A 16,922-nucleotide genomic window follows, 5' to 3' on the forward strand; every position below is an offset into this window, starting at 1 on the left:
AACATTCCCATTTTCCTAGAGCTGCAATTCCTTCTTTCAAGGGTGCTAAAAAAGATCTGGGAATCCCCACTTTTCCAGGGCTGCCATTCCTTGTTCTCCCAGAAAGAATTCCAGAGGCGGGATTTGTATAAAAAGCTTTATTGAAATTCCTCAAAGCCAAACAGACAAAAACTCCAAAGGTGGCTCTGCCGGGCCCCCAAATTCCCAAAAAAACCTGGAGCCGCTGGATTTCTACACACAGAAGCTTTCCTAGGAAATCCAAGTCACTTCCAAAGGGATTTTTCCCGCAGGATCTGTACATTCCCCAAGGATTTTCCTTGTTTCTTGCCTCCCACAAGGTAAGAAAATACAATTTTCAGGAATTTCCATGGAATTTCAGGTATTTCTCTCCTGGAATTCCTGGCTTTCTGGGTGAAAAAATTGGGATTTTCCAAGTGTTTTTTCCTGGATTGGGGCAGAAATTCCAGAAGGAGCTGATTGGGAAATGGGGGAGGAGTTGGTTTATTCCAAGGTCGGGAAATTTGGGAATTTGGGATATTTTTTGTAGGGATTCCCATTTTTTTTTCATGCCTGCCATTTCCAGGGATTTGGCTGCACTGGAGCCACGAAAATCCCCTAAATTCCCCTAAAAACCCCCAAAATAAAAAAAAAACTTCCTTAAAAAACCTAAAATTCCCTCCCAAATTAAAGGAAAACTGGGAACACACAACACACAGGGATCGCAAAATCACCAGCTCTGAACCCATCCCAAAAAATCCAGCATTCCCAAAAAAATCAATGCTTGATCACTATTTACAAAGAGGGAATTCCCACGGTTGGGAAAAGGGGCTGGAAATAGCAGCATTCCCAAAAAAACCCCCCATGGAGCAAGGCACCATTGCCACCCCAGGGAGGAGGCCTGGCTGCCATTCCCAAAAAAATGTGGATTTGGGAATGGCAGAGGTGGGAAAATCCTGGCTCATCCATGGATTTCAAGTCGGTTCTCTCCTTGCTTTGCTTCCGAGATGTCCAAGCTCCGCTCCGAGAATTCTCAACTCGGTTCCTACTCAACTCTTGCAGTTCCAGGGATTCAAGGAAAAGGATCCAAGGAAAAAATTCCCAAAGAAATCGGAGGAGGAGCGGCAGTAAAAATAGGATTTTATTCCCTTCCCACCCTCGCTGCTCCCGCTCGGTTCCCACAGCAACGTTACAATCCGGAAAAAAAAAAACCAAAAAAAAAAAAAAAAAAAAACCAGGAAAAGAAAAGGAAATCCAAAGGGTCGGGAGTGGGAAAAGGGGGAATTCCGGGATAAAAACAGTCAAATCACAAGAGGGAATTTTTTCCAGGGAAAAGCTGCTCAGTCGTCCTCATCCCCATCATCCTCAGGCTCTCGTTTCCTCTTCTGGCCCCGCTCTTCCTCTGGAAAAAAGAAAGAATTCCCATTATTCCAGGAGCCACATTCCTGCTTTTCCGGGAATTCCATTTTCCACGGAACTGAGGTGGTTTTTCCTTAGGAAAAGTGGGATTGGTTCCGTACCAGGCTCCTCCTCATCCTCCTCATCGTCCACCTCGCCGTCGTTGTAGCCTTCCTCATCCTCCTGGAATTCCGGGAAAAAACGGGATGTAAAGCTTGGGATCAGCCCAGGTGCTTCCCCAGTATCCCATCTTCCAAGGGAAAGTCCTTGGAATGACCTCAGCAAGGAGCTGAGGTATTCCCATTTTTTTATGGAACAGCAGGAAATCCCAGGGAATCAATCCCTGAGCTGGAGCTGGGAAGGTGGGAATGTGCCATTCCCAAGTTTAGGAAAATTGCAGTGGTATTTATGGGAATGGGAAAAGCTGGATTGATCCAGAGGCTCCAAGCAGAATTGAGGAGGCTCAGGAACATTCCAGAGGGGCAGGAGAGGATTCAGGGCTGGAGGAGAGGGAAAACAAATTCCTGGAATTCTGTTTTCCCCTTTCCCATCCCACTTTCTCTGATCCAATCCCATTTTCCTTCCTCCCATCCCACTTTCCCCTTGCCCATTTTTTTCCTCCCTCAATTCCATTTTCCCCCCCAAAATCCCATTTTCCTTCCTCCAACCACATTTCCCCCCCATAACCCCATTTTTCCTCCTATCCCATTTTCCCCTCCAATCCCACTTTTCTCCCCATCCCATCCTTCATCCGCCCCAGCACAAAGTGAATCCTGAAATTCCTCAAATCCCGGATTTCCTGCCCAGCCCCTCCCAGCCGGATCCCGCGGATTCCCGAGATGGAATTCCAGGGCTCACCTCCTCCTCTCCGCTCACATCCTCCTCCTCCCCTTCCTCCTCCTCCTCCTCGTCCTCTTCATCCTCCACTACCTGAGCGTCGTCGTCGTATTCCTCCTCTGGAAAAACAAAATCCACGGAAAAAGTCGAGGTTTTTGGAATAATTCCACCCAAAATCTGGGAATGCAAGCAGGGAATTCCTTAGGGGTAGCACAGAATTGTCAGGGAATGCAGGGTTGGAGTTGCTCCAGCTGCTCCACTTCCCACTATTCCCAAGGATTTGGGAGCTGGGGTATCCCAGCTTTTCCAGGAATGGATGGAGCAGAACTTTCCCATCATCCACGAGGAGCCTTCCCATGGACACAAAATTCCAGCCTTTTAGGTGATTCCCAAAATTCCCAGCAGAAAACCAGGAAGTGCCGAGCCCCTGGAGTGTTTTCCATGTGTTTGGGAGCTTTTGGGAACCTTCCCAGAGTTCCCACTCAGCATTCCCGGGAAAAGTGCACATCCAGCTTTTCTGCTGTGCTGCTGGGATGGGAGAATCCAGCAAATTCCCTGGGATCAGCCAGATCCTCATCCTGGGATGGCTCCAGGGGCAGCCAGGGAAAGGTGGTGCCTACAGCACTGGGATTCCCTGGAATCCCAGGCTGTTCCTTCCTCAGTTTCTGGCACAGATTCACTGGAGCTTCCTGGTGTTTTCCATGCACTTCCCTCATGGAGCAACTCCCTAATTCCTGCTTTTTTCCATGCCCATGGAAACCCTTTTCCATGAGGAATTCCAGAGTTCCAGGACATTCCTTCTTATCCATGCTCACCCCTGTTCCTGTAATTCCTTCAGACCCTTCCCGATCCCACCCCTCCATTCCCAGATGGAGGAATGGGATTTTCCAGGCCCTGCCACCTCCTCCCCTCATTCCCTTGGGATGCAGGAATCCCATGGAGCACATCCCACGTACCATCCTCATCCTCCTCCTCGTCGTCCAGCCCTTCCACGTATCCCTCGGCGTCGGAATCCGGCGCTTCCTTGTCGTCCCGGTCTTTCACTAGGGATAAAACTGAGGAAGTTGCTCCTTCAGGCCATGCCCAGCTCCTTCCCACCATTCCCTCAGGACACCCAGATCCTTCCCACCATTCCTTCAGGTCCTTTCCCTCATTTCCTCATTCCTTTAGGACACTGAGGTCCTTTCCCTCATCTCTTCCCTCATTTCCTCACTCCTTTCCTCAATTGCCTCACTCATTCCTTCCCCTCCTTCCTTCATTCCTTTGGGACATGCAGTTCCTTTCCCTGATTCCTCCCCCTCATTCCCTCAGGACACCCAGCTCCTTCTCCCACCATTTTTTTGGGACACCAAGGTCTTCCTCTCCTTCCCTCATTGCTTCAGGTGCTTCCCTCAAACCCTCAGGACACGGAGATCCTTCTCCCACCACTCCTTCAGGACAGTAAGGTCCTTTCCCTCATTCCCTCAATTTCATTTCCCTCACTCCTTCCCCTAATTCCCTCATCCTCCCCCTCCATTCCCTCAGAACACGGAGGTCCTTTCCCTCATTCCTTTGGGACACAAAGATCCTTCCTCTCATTCCCTCAGGACACGGAGGTACTTTCCTTCATTCCCTCATCCCTTTCCCTGATTTCTTCCCTCATCACCTCATTCCTTCCCCTCAATTCCTTCCCCTCGTTCCCTCAGGACACTGAAGTCCTTTCCCTCATTCCTCCCCTCAATTTCCTCATCCCTTCCCCTCATTCATTTCCTCATTCCCTCCTCTCAATTTCCTCAACCCCTTTCCCCTCAATTCTCTGAACTCCTTCCCCTCAACTCCCTGATTCCCTCAACTCCTTTCCCTCAATTCCCTCAGGTCCCCTCCCTGATTCCCTCAGGACAGTGAGATCTTTTCCCTCATTCCTCCCCTCAATTCCCTCATCCCCTCCCTGATTCCCTCAGGACAGTGAGATCTTTTCCCTCATTCCTCCCCTCAATTCCCTCATCCCCTCCCCTCATTCCTTCCCTTCAACTCCCTCACTCCTCGTCATTCCCTATCCCTCTCCTCATCCCTTCCCCTCATTCCCTCAACTCCTTCCTCTCAATTCCCTCATTCCCTCAGGTGCCTTCCCTGATTCCCTCAGGACACCGAGGTCTTTTCCCTCATTCCTTCCCTCAATTCCCTCCTCTCAATTTCCCTAAATCCTTCCCCTCAATTCCCTGAACTCCTTCCCCTCACTCCTTCTCCTCATTCCCTATCCCTCCCCTTATACTTTCCCTTCATTCCCTTATCCCTCCCCTCATCCCTCCCGGTGCCAGTTCCCGTTCCCGTACCATCCTCATCCTCCTCCTCGTCATCCAGCCCCTCCACGTATCCCTCGGCGTCGGAGTCGGGCGCCTCCTTGTCGTCCTGGTCGTAGCCGTCCAGGTACGTCAGCTGCGGCAGCAGCTTGAACACGTTTTCTCTGTAGTCGTTCAAGTTGGTCACCTCACAGTTGAACAGGTCTAAGCTCTTCAGGTTTTCCAACTTTTTCTGGGAAAACAAAGCAATTTGGAAGGTTTGCTGGTGTGGGAATTCTCCCCAAAGGCAAGGATGCCATGGGGAATGTTCTCAAGGGATTCCCGGCGGTGTTTTGGGCTCCCTGGAGATGGCAGGCACGGAAAAAAATTGGGGATCTTTATAAAAAAATACCCCAAACTGCCTGACCTTGCAATAAACCAACTCCTCCCCCTTTCCCAATCAGCTCCCTCTAGAATTTCCACCCCTAATCCAGGAAAAACCACTTGGAAAATCCCAATTTCATTTGGCATTTGGGATGGGAAAGTCTCTCCCTGGAGTCCTGCAGCTCCCAAATCCAAAGGAATAACTGAATGCAGGGAATTATCCCAAATGAGCCAGATCCAGGAATAGCTGAGGTCCAGGGAATTATCCCAAATGAATTCTTGCAGATGGAAGCAGGAATGCAACACTTGGACACAAGAACTTTGATAAGAGAGGTTTGAAAAATGCAATTATTTTTCCTTAGACTATGGAAAATGAAAAAACACATAGAAATGGAACAGGAATTCAATTCCTGGGGGGTTTGTGCAATTCTTTTTTGGGAAGTCTGCACTGCTCACAGAACTTGGAAATCCTAAAAATAAAACCCAAAGGAATTGAGTATTTGTATCAAGGATTATCCATGGATAAGAAATATCAACTCTAAGGGAATATCCCCTTTCCCTTTATGTGGAAAGCACTTGGGGAAAAGGCCTGGCAATGGGCAAACTGGGAGAGCTGGGAGCACTTCCAGGCTTCTCCATGAGTTTAGCACTCTGCCTTTTCCCTGTGGCGCAGGAAAGGAGCTGCAGGAAGGAGCTGCTCCTGGAAGGATTTCCATGGGAATTGTAGTGCCTGGAGATGGATGCAGAGCCTGCGGAATCCTGGGAAGCTGCGGCGGCTCCCGCCGGGAACGGGGGAGCCCGGCCCGGCAGCCACTAGAGGGAAGCAGCGGCTCACCGGGAACAGGGACTGGGGATGCGGCCTGGATCCCGGGATTCGCTGCGATTTTGGGAAGGAAACGTGGGGGAGGATCTGGCACAGATTCCCGGAGCGACATTCCCTGGAAGCGCCCAAGGCCGGGCTTGGAGCAGCCTGGGATTCATGAGGGAATTCCAAGGGTTTGGAACGGGATGAATCCCATTCCTTAGAGCAAAACCAACTCCCCAGGATTTGGGATGAAGGAATAACTGGGATTTTGGGAAGGAATGAGGGGGGAAAGGCCCTGGCACACGTTCCAGGAGTGACATTCCCTGGAAGCACCCAAGGCCGGGCCTGGGGCAACCTGGGATTCATGAAGGAATTCCAAGATGAATCCCATTCCCAGGAGCAATCCCGACTCACCAGAGGTTCTATTGTCCCGAGATCTTTAATTTTGTTGCCGCTTAGGTTTAGGTGCGTGAGGTTCGGACACTTCTCTGCCAACACTTCCAGGCCTCCTGAGATTCTGTTGTCGCTCAACTCGAGCTGCAAAGGCCCAAAAACATCCTCAAAAATCCCATCTGATCCCATTTCCAGCCACTTTTCCAAACACGAAGAAGGGGAAAAGGAGGGATTTGGCTCAGGGAGGTGGGATTTACCTTCTTAAGTTTGTTTAACTTTGGTAAGTTTTCAACTGAGGTTAAGCCGACGTTGATTGTGCTGAGGAATTCCAGCTCCTCAAACTCATCCGTGAGGCCCTCGATTTTCCCTTCGAACGACCTGCAGTTGTCCAGAACGAGCTCTTTCACCTGCAAAGGGAAGAAATCAAGGAAAAATAGAAGGAATTCCAGGAAATTGGCAAGAATCAGGAGGCTTTCAGCAGAGAAATGCAAGAGTTTTGAGACTGTGTTGAGAAGAAAGCCAAGATCGAGGTAGCGCTCCTGATCCCACACACTGAGGGTAAAAACAATCCCAAAATTCCCAAAATAAACTCTCAAACCACTAATTGGGATGAAATTTAGATAGAAAACCCCCCAAAATAAGGAAAGTAAGTTGATCTTTTCCCTCAATGGTGTTTAATTATGAGGATTCTCCAGAGGATCCATTTGGGCATAAATGACCTTTTTCCCCTCATGTGAGGGAAAAAGGTCTCAAAATTCTCAAAATAAGTTCCCAAATTACTCATTGGGTTGAAATTTGGGTAGAAAATTCATGGATTTCATCCCTCAATGGTGTTTAATTATGAGGATTCTTCAGAAGATCCATTTGGGATAAACAGTTTTTTCCCATTCTTAATACACACCCAGAGTTCCCGCCAAAAAAAAAAAGGCGGGAAAAGTGCAATGGAGGTGAATCCTCCTTATCTGTGTCCCTGCTCCGTTATCTCATCCCAGCACCCCCAGACACGGAGCCAGAAGGGCTTGGGATCCTCACCAAGAAGCCCCAGATGGGTTTTGCCTCAGAGGAATTTGGGAATTCCTCACAGGAATTTCGGGAGCTGAGGGGCACGGGAATGGAGGGAAGGGAATGAGCCCAGAGCTCACACTGAGGGACAAACAGCTCCAGCCCTGATCCAGGAGGTGGGATATCCATCCCTCCCTCCTCCCTCAGCATGGGAACCAGGGAATTGCACAGAAAACCAGGGAATTAGACAACAATTCCCTCAGGTGTAGAGTGGAGATTTAAGGAAGAGCTGGAAATAGTCTTGGATACAAAGGAAAATCCCTTAGCATGAAGGCCAATTGACCCAACAGCCTTTTTTTTTCCCTTTTAATTTGTATTTTTTTTACAATCTTGGAATGTTTTGGGTTGGAAGGGACTTAAAGACCATCCCATTCCCACCTCTCAATGGAATCATTTACAGAAGGCTGTTTCCTCCCTGCTTTTCAGGAAGTTTGGTTCACAAATGCCACATTCCCCTCTTCCTGTTTCTAGCACTGGGCAAAGGCACAAATCCAACAAATCCATGGAGAATCCAAGAGGCCATGTTTGGAAAGCTTGGATCAATTCAGAGACGGTTTGGGAAGAGCAGAGCACATTCCCAACCTTTCCCAAGAGCAACATCGTGTCAGCATTAACTCCCTGAATCCCTGGAAACAACAGCATTCCAAACAAAATTCCAGGATGGCTCCATTCCCTAAGAACCCCCAAGGAAATCCAGGAGGATTCCCCAAGGAAAGGAGGAAGAACTGGATTTGTGGGATTTTTCCCAACACTCCACAGGCATCTCTGCCTCCCATGGCACATTCCCTCTCCATAAAATCTCAGAATTTCAAGGAGAAGAAGCCTTGGGAGAGGCCATCACTTCCCACAGCATCTCTAACAGGGAACTTGTCCAAGGATTTGTCTCCCACAAAATTCCAACCGGAGGCGAGAAATTCTCTAGATTTCCCATTCCAATCCCACCTGGAATGCAACCAGACCAACAAAAGCTTGGATGAGCTTCCTACTCAATCCCAGGATTACCGGAGCTGCTCCGAAGGCTCTGATGAGCCAATCCCTGCTCCAAGATCATTCCAAAACACCCAAACTCAAGAACTCAATTAAAATAATTAATTAATTAGATTCCAGCTGCAATTCCAAGCTCTCTGTGATCCAAGCCCACGGCAGCTCAGAGCGGTCCCATTCCCGGTGGGAAACAGGGAAGGATTCCACAGAATATCCCCCAGCAGCTGCTCTGTGTCCGCTTGGCCACCGCACCGGAGCTCTTCCAGGTTTTCCAGAGCCCTTGGAATTTTGCCCAGGGCAGGGAGGGCAGCAGGTGCCATGGCCCGTGGCCACTGGGGATTCCCATTCCATGGGATTCCCATCCCAGGGGGATCCTCAGCTGCTGCTGCTGCTCAGGAGTGAGGAGGAGCTGACCTGGAGCAGGATCCCGTTCCACAGGGAAGGGAGAATTCCCAAGGTTTTCCACCCTTTTCCTGCCCCGGGATAAACAGTGGATGGAATTCGTTCCCCAAACCCCATGGGATTTGGGATATGGATACAGCCCTCTAGGGCTTTTTTTGGGAATATCCCAGATGGGATAAACTGATTCCTGAGGAAAGTCAGGATCCTTGGGATTGCTCCTTTTGCACCAGCTCATCCCAATGGGAATTCCAACCTGGAATCAGAGAATCCTTGGAAAACACCACTAAGCCATGGAATCCAGCCACCAATCCAATCCCACCACTTCTCCAGATTAAACCTTTCCTGGGAATACCAAATTCCCATTGGGAATATCTGAGATGGGATAAATTGATTTCCAACCAGTTATCCATGAGCATCTCCTGGCTGGGAATGTGCTGGGAAGAGAATCCCAAAAATCTTGGGGCAGGGAGAGACGGTGCTGGAAAACAGCCATGGAACAGAACCCAATTCCTGGGAAATCCAGCATCCCAATTCCATGGGAATCCCGGGAATCATCCAGCCTGGAGAATCCCACAGCAGAGGCACGGATGGGACAGGAGGGGATTAACACGGATACTGGGATTGGGAGCAGAATCCCATCGGCACCTCTACGGATGGAAGCAGCACCATGGCTGCTGGGGCTTCCCAGGAATTTTCTGGGATTTCTCCAAGCTCCAGTTTATGGGAATTCCCCCTAGCCAAGAAACCCTGTTCCCTTCAGCAGTTCCCAGGTGGATCTGACGAATCCAGGATTCCTGAGGAAAGCCAGGATCCTTGGGAACACGCTCCATTCCTGCCCCATTCACACCAGCTCATCCAGCTGGAATTCCAACCCGGAATCAGAGAATCCTTGGAAAAGACTTGGAAGAATCAACAGAATGCAGCCATCAATCCAACCTTTCTGGACTAAACCTTTCCTGAGAACACCAAATTCCCATCCCAGCAAGTTCCAGCTGGACTCCAAACTCATCCTGGCTTTCCCAAAATTCCCACTGGAATTCCTGCTCTGCTGCAATTTCCTTGGAAAACCCCACCTGAGCCTCCCCTGGCATTCAGAAGGAATTTTAGGAAGATTCTTTGCTAATCTTCCCTTTTTTCCAGGAAAAACCAGGAAAAAAGCTGAAGTCTCTCCTTCCCTCCAATCCATGGGGATTCCATCAGGGATCAATTAGTAAGAGAAATAAAGCCACATTTTTGCTGCGATTCATAAATTTAACAGGACAAAAAGTGGGAATATCTGGGAAAAGAACTGCCTGAACATCTAAAAATTCCCAATTTTCCAGGAGTAAAATCCACTGTTTTCCTGACTCTGAATTAATATAGTTAAAAAAGGGAAAATTAAAAAAATTAAACAATAAAAATGAGACTGAGGAAGGAATTTCTCCACAGAATCCACCTGAGCATATTTTTAGGATGTTTTATTAATCAGGATGTAACTTTCTGGGATTATCCAATGGAGAAGCCCAGAATTCCATGGAAAAATATGAGATCCAGGTGGAAAATATCCCAAAGAAGTTCAGGAAAAAGCACAAAGCCCCATCCACGTCCAAAGATTTAATTCTGATTTTCAGGATTTAAATCAAAAAGTAGTACAGAATTCAAGGAGATTCCCAAAACTCAGGGAGATTTTCCCACGATTTCTTGCTATTCCACATGAAATTGGGAAATAATAAGGACAAACACTCAAAATTAAGGTAGACAAGTCCCAAACTCATCTTGCCCACCTAAAACTTCCTAAAATCCAGGAATAAATGACTTGGGCATCAATGTTCCTGCCAAATCCCAATTCCAGGGGGTGGAATTCGCAGGATTTCCCTTTAATATTTTAAAGGAACAAAATCCATCCCACAAACTTCATTCCCTAAAACACACGTGCACAGCTAAGAACACAACAACATTCCCAACAGGAATTTCCATCTCTCTGCCTAAAAAACTGGAAAACCGGGATTTATAACACTTTGAGGGGAGCAAGGCACCAATTTATGAAATTTACAAGGAAATTTACTGAAATTTACAAGGAAAACCAAGCGGTGAAAGGTGAAATTATCCCGATTTTCCAGCTCCCTGCTGCCCATTCCCAGCCCTGAGGAGCAGGAACTTCCTCCAGCTCCGAGTTTTCCCAACTTTTTTTTTTGCGTTAGACAAAAGTGAGCGGAAAGAGCACAAAATGCAAGCATGGAAAAGAGGAGAAAATTGAGTTTATCCCTTTGGAGGCTCGTTTTAAACAGCGTTTAAAATGGGGAAGAAACCTCCAGCGATGAGGGTGGTGAGTCGAAATGGGAGGCAAAAATAGAAAACTCTTTAAAAATTAGGGGAAGACTCATGAAAAAAACAGAGAAAAATAAGAAAAAACAGGATGAAAAGGAGCAAAACACTTCCCAAGCCCAATGCCGCCTCCCCACAGGGCCCTGCCCAGGAAGGAGGCGGATTCCCCCGCTCCGCGCTCCTCACCCAGGGGAAACGCGGGGCTCCTCCCGGTGCTCCCCCGGCCCCGTTCGGACCTCCCGGTGCCCCAAATTGTCAAGAAAACCCAATTTTTTAAAAGCTGGGTTTTAAAAATTTTTTATTTTTACCCCCAACGCGGCCCTCATGAATCTCCTCCCGCCCCGCGGCCGGCGACAAAATGGCAGCGCTGCCCGTCATGTCGGGAGGGCCCCGCCGCAGCCTCCGCAGCGCCTCAGCCCCGGCGCCAGCGGGGCTCCCTCACGGCCCCGCGGGGCCGCCCGCGGCCGAGGCAGCGGCGGGAGGAGGAGGAGGAGGCGGCGGCCGTGAGGGGAAGGCGGGGGGGCAGCACAGAACATGGCGCCGCGTCCTACTTGCGCTGCGGTCGCCTCACGGAGCCCCCCGGCCATGGCGGCTGTACCGCGGGGTTTGCCGTTGAGTCGTCTCCCCCCCCCTCCCTCCTCTCTCGCCGTCCTCCTCCTCTTCCTCCTCCTGCTCGCCCAGGAGTTTTTAAACTTTAAAGCGCAGCTTCCGCCGCCCCGCGCCCGCCTTTGTCCCCCCCCTCCCCGGAGCACACCGCGCTCGGTTCGGCCGCCGCGTCCCGCCGCACTGCCCCGGGCGCTGCCCGCTGAGGTACGTTCGCCCCCCGCTCTCCCCTTCCCGCAGCCCCCGGCGGCTCAGGGGACGCGGCGGGGCCCGGGCTCGGTGAAGCCTCCCCGGGCAGCGCCGAGGGCCCGGCGGGGCGGGGGGGAATGAGGGGAAGGGGCTTCCCCGCCGCGGGTTCGCGCCCCGCCTGCCCCCGGCCACCTCCCGCCCACTCTTTTTGGGGTGGTTTTCCTATTTTTCGCTTCTTTCCTCCCCCCTCCCCCCGTTATTTTCTTGCTTGTTTTGGGGGTTTGTTGGGTTTTTGTTTTTTGGTTGGCTTTTTTTTTTTTTTTTTTTTTCGTCCTGCCAAAGTTTTTCGCCGTCCCCCGTTTATTCCGCCAGACGCGGAACAACAACCTGAAGTCCGGCCCCGGGGGAAGGAAGGGGGGGAAAAGGGGGAAGAAGGAAAAACACGCACACACATCCAGCCTTTTTGTGCGTGTGTGGGGATGGAGGGGGTGGAGAGTGCGTTCATTTCTTCCAATATTATTTTTTATTATTCTTATGATTATTAGGATTATTATTCAACGCTCGCGCTACCGGCGGCAATGCCCCATCGCCCGCAAAATAAATAAAAAAACAACAACGGGAAAAAAAAAAAAAAGCCCAAACCAAACCCAACCAACGCTAAGCGTCGGTTTCAAAATTCTTTCCTTTTATCTTCTCAGCATCTGGAGAGAGGGAGAGAGAGAGAGAGAGAAAGGGCGCGTTCATGAGGACTACAAAGTTACAAATATGGCTCCCCAGTCTCTCTTGCCTGATCACTGCAAAGAAATGAAGACGCACTTTAAACTAAACCATTCGCAACTCACTCGCAGTCCCTGCCTGCCTCTCCCTAGCCCAGCACCCTGCACAAATATTTGCCAACTAAACACGCCGAGAGAGAGAGCAGCGAGCAACTTATTTTTTATTTAATGCACGGCCAGCCCCTCTCCGAGGCATCGCAGCCCGGCACGGGCAGGAGCAGCCCCGGGGAGCCCCCGAACGTCCCCGGAGCGCCCCGCGCCCCCCAAAGCGGGGGGCACAGCCCCCCACACACACAGGTAGGCACCTCAAGGGCAGCAGCGGCCCCGCCAACACCTGGCACGCTCCACCCCGCCAAAAAAAAAAAAAAAAAAAAAAATTAACCGTGGGATGCCTTTTTATTATTCTCATCATTAGCGTTATTAGCATTAATTTTTTTTTTTTTTTTTTTTTTGGCATTGCATTGCTTACATCTGAGGGCGTCCTGTTCCGCAGCTCTAAGTGGATCCTTCTCTTCATGTCCATGTCCGTGGCTGGCGGGAGGCGCGGAGGGTGCGCGGCTCGGCTGGCGCAGTGACCCCGTGCAGAGCCCCCCGATCGCGGGGCGCGGAGGGACTCGGGCTCGCCCAGCGCCGCTCGGAAGCCCGAGCGCAGCACCGCGGCGCGCACTAACCTGATAACCGCGGGGGCGGGCGCTCCGGGGGCTCCGCCGGGATTGACGGCGCGATCGGCCAATGGGAGCGCGCCGCTGCCGCGTCTCAGCCAATCAGCAGCGCGAGGCGCGGCGGAAGCCAATGGGGGAGCGGCTGTGCCGGGCAGGGGGACAGCCCGGCGCCGAGCCCAGGCTCATTCCGCGCTGCCGCCTGATGGGGACGGAGCGGTCGCGGCTCCGCCGCGCCGGGCACGGTGCGCTCTGCGCCCTGCGCCCGCCCGAGCCTGGGGGAGGCGCCGGGGCGGGGAGCGGCGGCCAAACCGGAGCCGCCCGGCCAGGGGCGCGCAGCCAGGAGGGAGGGAAAGGTGCGGAGCGAGGCACGGCAATGGCGCGGGCAATGGCGCGGGCCCCGGCGGCGGGGGGCGGGCGGAGCGGAGCGGCGGGCGGAGCGAGCGGGCGAGGGAGGGGCGGCGGCGCTGCTGAGGGCAGGGGGAGCGGCCGGGCCGCCCTCACGGCTCCCCGCGGCCGGGGCCGCCTCGGCGGGCTGGGAGCGGCTCCGGACGGGAGCGGGGGGCGCTGCCCGTGCCCGGAGTACCGGGAGGGGCCCCCGGGAAGGGCCGGGGCGGGGCGGCGCTGAGGGGACGGGGAGCGGCCACGCCGCCCTCGGAGGGGTCCCCGCGGCCTCGGCGGGCTGGGAGCGGCTCCGGAGGGGAACGGGAGGGTTGGGGCCTCCGGGGAGGGAAGGGCGGGAGGATCCCCCCGGGAAGAGGCAGCGGGGCCCGGCTGTGCCGGGGTGGAGCAGGGCCAAGGACGAGAATCCTTCAGTTCTCAGGAAAGATGGGACGGGATTTTTTTCCTTGGAGTGCCAGGATAAGGGGGATGGATTCAGGCTAGACGAGAGCACAGTGAGGTGGGATATTGGGAAGGAATTCCTGGCTGGGATGGAGTTCCCAGAGGAGCTGGGGCTGCTCCATCCCTGGAATGTCCCAAGCCCAGGCTGGAGCAGCCTGGTACAGGGGAAGGTGTTGTAGTTGGAACTGGGTGGGTTTTCCAAGCCACATCCCAGGAATTTTGAAGGAAAATAGGATTCTCCAGGAACAGTGGAATGGGGATGTGAATGCTGGGGAAGGGAAGGATCCAGGAATCCTCAGAGCCTTTTCCACGCCCTAAAGGAGCTCCAGGAGCGCTGGAGAAGGACTGGGACAAGGGACAGGACACAGGGAATGGCTCCAGACTGGGAAAGGGGAGAGTGGGGTGGGATATTGGGAAGGAATTCCTGGCTGGGCTGGAATTCTCAGGGCTCCATCCCTGGCATGTCCAGGGTGGGCTTGGAGCAGCCTGGGATGGTGGGAATGATCCCAGCCCATGGAATGAGATGAGCTTGCAGCTCCTTCCCATCCCAAACCATTCCCCGCTCCTGGATCCTTTTCCAGGTGCTGCAGGATGAGGATCCAAGCCCAGTGCTGCTCTTTTCCAAGGATTTCGGATTTCCAAACTGTTCCCCTCAGCTGGAGCAAAACTCAGGTAAAAAGTGCTTTGATTCCTTCTAAAATCCCTGTTTGTCCCTTCCCGCTTTTCCTGGAAAACACAGGGCTGGAAAATCCCAAAGAGTTGTTGGAAAGCATCAAGGGAATGCTGAAAATCCCTGCAAAACTTGATTTTATCAATGTATTTTATAGGACAGGATGGAGACAAAGCCTCAGCTGTGAGCATGGAAGAATTCCAGGAATATGGATAAAACCAGCAGGAATTGTGTTGGCAATGGGACAGGAAAAGCTGGATCCAGCTCTAGGTAAAAATTCCAATTTCAGCAAAAGAAAACTGCAAAATGTTCCTTTTTTGGGGATGTTTGAGGGGTTTGGGATGGAAGTTTGGGGTTGGCTGAGAAATCCTTGATTTGAATTAATATTCCAAAGTTTTTGAAATGTTTGAGATTTGGGAATGAGGCAGAATTTGATTTGAGCTCTCTTTAAATTTCTCTTTTCCAGGTGTATCCAGAGGTGTTTCCTGGGATGAATCTTCAGGAACTTTTCATGGAATTTCTGCTCCTGGTGCTGCTGAAAACCTCTGGAAAAGGACTTTTCTCCTGGAAAAAAAAATTGTTGGGACAAGCTGGTATTTCAAAGGAATTTCTGGGAATCCAGAGCTGCATTTTCCTTTGTTTGTTCCAAAGAAAAATGTGGATTTTGATTGTTTGAAGGTGCAGAAAATCCCTTTCTCTTTCATTATTGAGGGAATTTATTCCCAGTTCCAAGCCAAAGTTCCACGTTTAAAGCTGCTCCTGTCATTCTTTGTATTCCAAGAGCTTGGGAATTAAAGAAAGATTGGGAATTGTAATATTGGGAATAAACCTGAAGGGTTATTTTTCCATGGTACAACTTTCCTTCTGTGCTTTTTCATTCCTGAGTTTTTATCCTGCTTTGTTTTTATAGGAATTGTGAATTTATGAGGTTGGTTTTTAATGGGAATTGTTGGGATTTTTTCCTTGTTTGTTTTTATCAGGAATTTGGAATTTATGGGATTGGTTTTTAGCAGGAATTTGAGGTTTTTTTCCTTGCCTTTAACAGGAATTTGTGGGATTTTTCCTGTTTATTTTTAAGAGAAATTTTGAATTTGTGGGATTTGTTTTTACCAGGAATTTTTAATGGAATTCCTGGGATTTTTCCTTGTTTATTTTACCACGCATTTTGAAATTATTTGGATGTGGTTTTAAGGGGAATTTTCAATGGAATTCGTCCTGTTCATTTTTACCAGGAATTCTGAATTTATGGAATTTTTCATAGTTAATTTTTAACAGGAATTTGTGGAGTTTTTCCCTTGTTAATTTTTACCAGGAATTTTCAATTTGTGGGATTTTTCCTTGTTTGTTTTTTAAGAGGAATTTTGAATTTGTGGAATTGGGGTTTTTTTGCAGGAATTTGAGTTTTTTTCCTTGGCTGTTTTAACAGGAATTTTGAATTGATGGGATTTATTTTTACCAGGAATTTCTAGGATTTTTCCTTCTTTATTTTTCTGGGAATTTTGAATTTTTGGGATTGGTTTTTAGCAGGAATTTTTAATGGAATTTTTGGGGTTTTTCCCCGCAGGAAATTGCAGTTTTTCCCTTTCTTTTCCCAGGATTCCCTCCCAAATTCCATAGGAATCCTCCCATTCCTGCTCCACATTGCTGGGGTGAATTCCCATGGAAAATCCCTGGGAATTGTTTGTTCATCCCTTGAATGTCCCTTTGTTTTCCCACACAAAGAATTCCTTCTTTTCCTTAGGAACAACTTCCAGCTCTGCACAGATGAAAAATTCCCAGAATTCCCCAAATTTCCACCCTCCACATTCCCAGCTGGGGAACTTTGGGATGAAAAAAAATCCCTGGGATCCAGGAATTCCATGGAAAACACCCTTGGGATTCCACAAGAATTTCCAATTTGTGGTTTAACCCCTTAAAATCGGAATTTTCACAGCATTCCAGGGAAAAAAGTGGGAAAATCTGATGAAAATAGGAGGAAAAGCTGATTTGAAGGTAAAAAATGAGGAAAAAACTCTGGGATGGCTCAAAAATTCCCTAAAAATAGTTGGAAAACATTATTCCCATTTTTAAAATATTATTGTTAAATTTTCTTCTTCATGGAAAAATTTGTGGGATAATTGCCATGTTCCTGATTTTTCTGATGGAATATTCCAAGATTTTTCTGCTTTATTGGCCTGGATTAGTGGGAGAATTTGGTAAAATGCCCCAAAAATTCAGGGTGAGTTAAAAGTCCAAGGAATTCTGGGATAATACCTCAGAATTTAGGGAGAATGGGTGGAAAACATGGAAAACTGAATGAATTTGAAGTAGAATCCAAGGAAAAGTTGGGAATTGGGGGAGGTTTCCTGTGGAAAACAG

The 16,922-nt window shown here is 49.9% G+C and overlaps 1 protein-coding gene and 1 long non-coding RNA gene across 4 annotated transcripts; one reads left to right on the forward strand and one right to left on the reverse strand.

Moving 5' to 3' along the window:
* Positions 1–122: 122 nt before the first annotated feature.
* ANP32A (acidic nuclear phosphoprotein 32 family member A) lies at positions 123–13,047 on the reverse strand. 2 transcript variants are annotated; one of them, XM_058811265.1, is made up of 8 exons: positions 12,862–13,047; positions 6,330–6,479; positions 6,094–6,216; positions 4,545–4,743; positions 3,189–3,275; positions 2,254–2,351; positions 1,518–1,578; positions 123–1,399 (listed from the first exon to the last, which is right to left on the reverse strand). In XM_058811265.1, exons 1-8 carry the CDS (start codon positions 12,913–12,915, stop codon positions 1,338–1,340), a joined length of 834 nt encoding a protein of 277 aa, XP_058667248.1. In that variant the 5' UTR covers positions 12,916–13,047; the 3' UTR covers positions 123–1,337. The 2 variants fall into 2 exon arrangements, with proteins under 2 accessions (XP_058667248.1, XP_058667247.1); XM_058811264.1 differs by having other exon boundaries at positions 3,189–3,287.
* Positions 11,402–15,396, forward strand: LOC131561824 (uncharacterized). Of its 2 annotated transcripts, XR_009275108.1 has the most exons (5): positions 11,402–11,634; positions 12,315–12,689; positions 14,476–14,566; positions 14,722–14,834; positions 15,031–15,396. It is a non-coding gene; the product is annotated as an uncharacterized LOC131561824 (long non-coding RNA). The 2 variants fall into 2 exon arrangements; XR_009275107.1 differs by lacking the exons at positions 11,402–11,634; positions 12,315–12,689 and adding an exon at positions 13,205–13,407.
* The last annotated feature ends 1,526 nt before the right edge of the window (positions 15,397–16,922 follow it).

Source organism: Ammospiza caudacuta, chromosome 10, assembly GCF_027887145.1.
Source record: "Ammospiza caudacuta isolate bAmmCau1 chromosome 10, bAmmCau1.pri, whole genome shotgun sequence".
Taxonomy (NCBI): domain Eukaryota; kingdom Metazoa; phylum Chordata; class Aves; order Passeriformes; family Passerellidae; genus Ammospiza; species Ammospiza caudacuta.

What these genes read in the sequence shown, in the direction of transcription:
- ANP32A (XM_058811264.1), bottom strand. Translation starts at nt 12,915, where the DNA reads ATGGACATGAAGAGAAGGATCCACTTAGAGCTGCGGAACAGGACGCCC. An exon ending in ATGTGAGCGGAGAGGAGGAG is followed by an intron (nt 1,579 to 2,253) that starts GTGAGCCCTGGA and finishes CCGGAATTCCAG; the next exon opens with GAGGATGAGGAAGGCTACAA. An exon ending in GGAGGATGAGGAGGAGCCTG is followed by an intron (nt 1,400 to 1,517) that starts GTACGGAACCAA and finishes TCTTTTTTCCAG; the next exon opens with AGGAAGAGCGGGGCCAGAAG.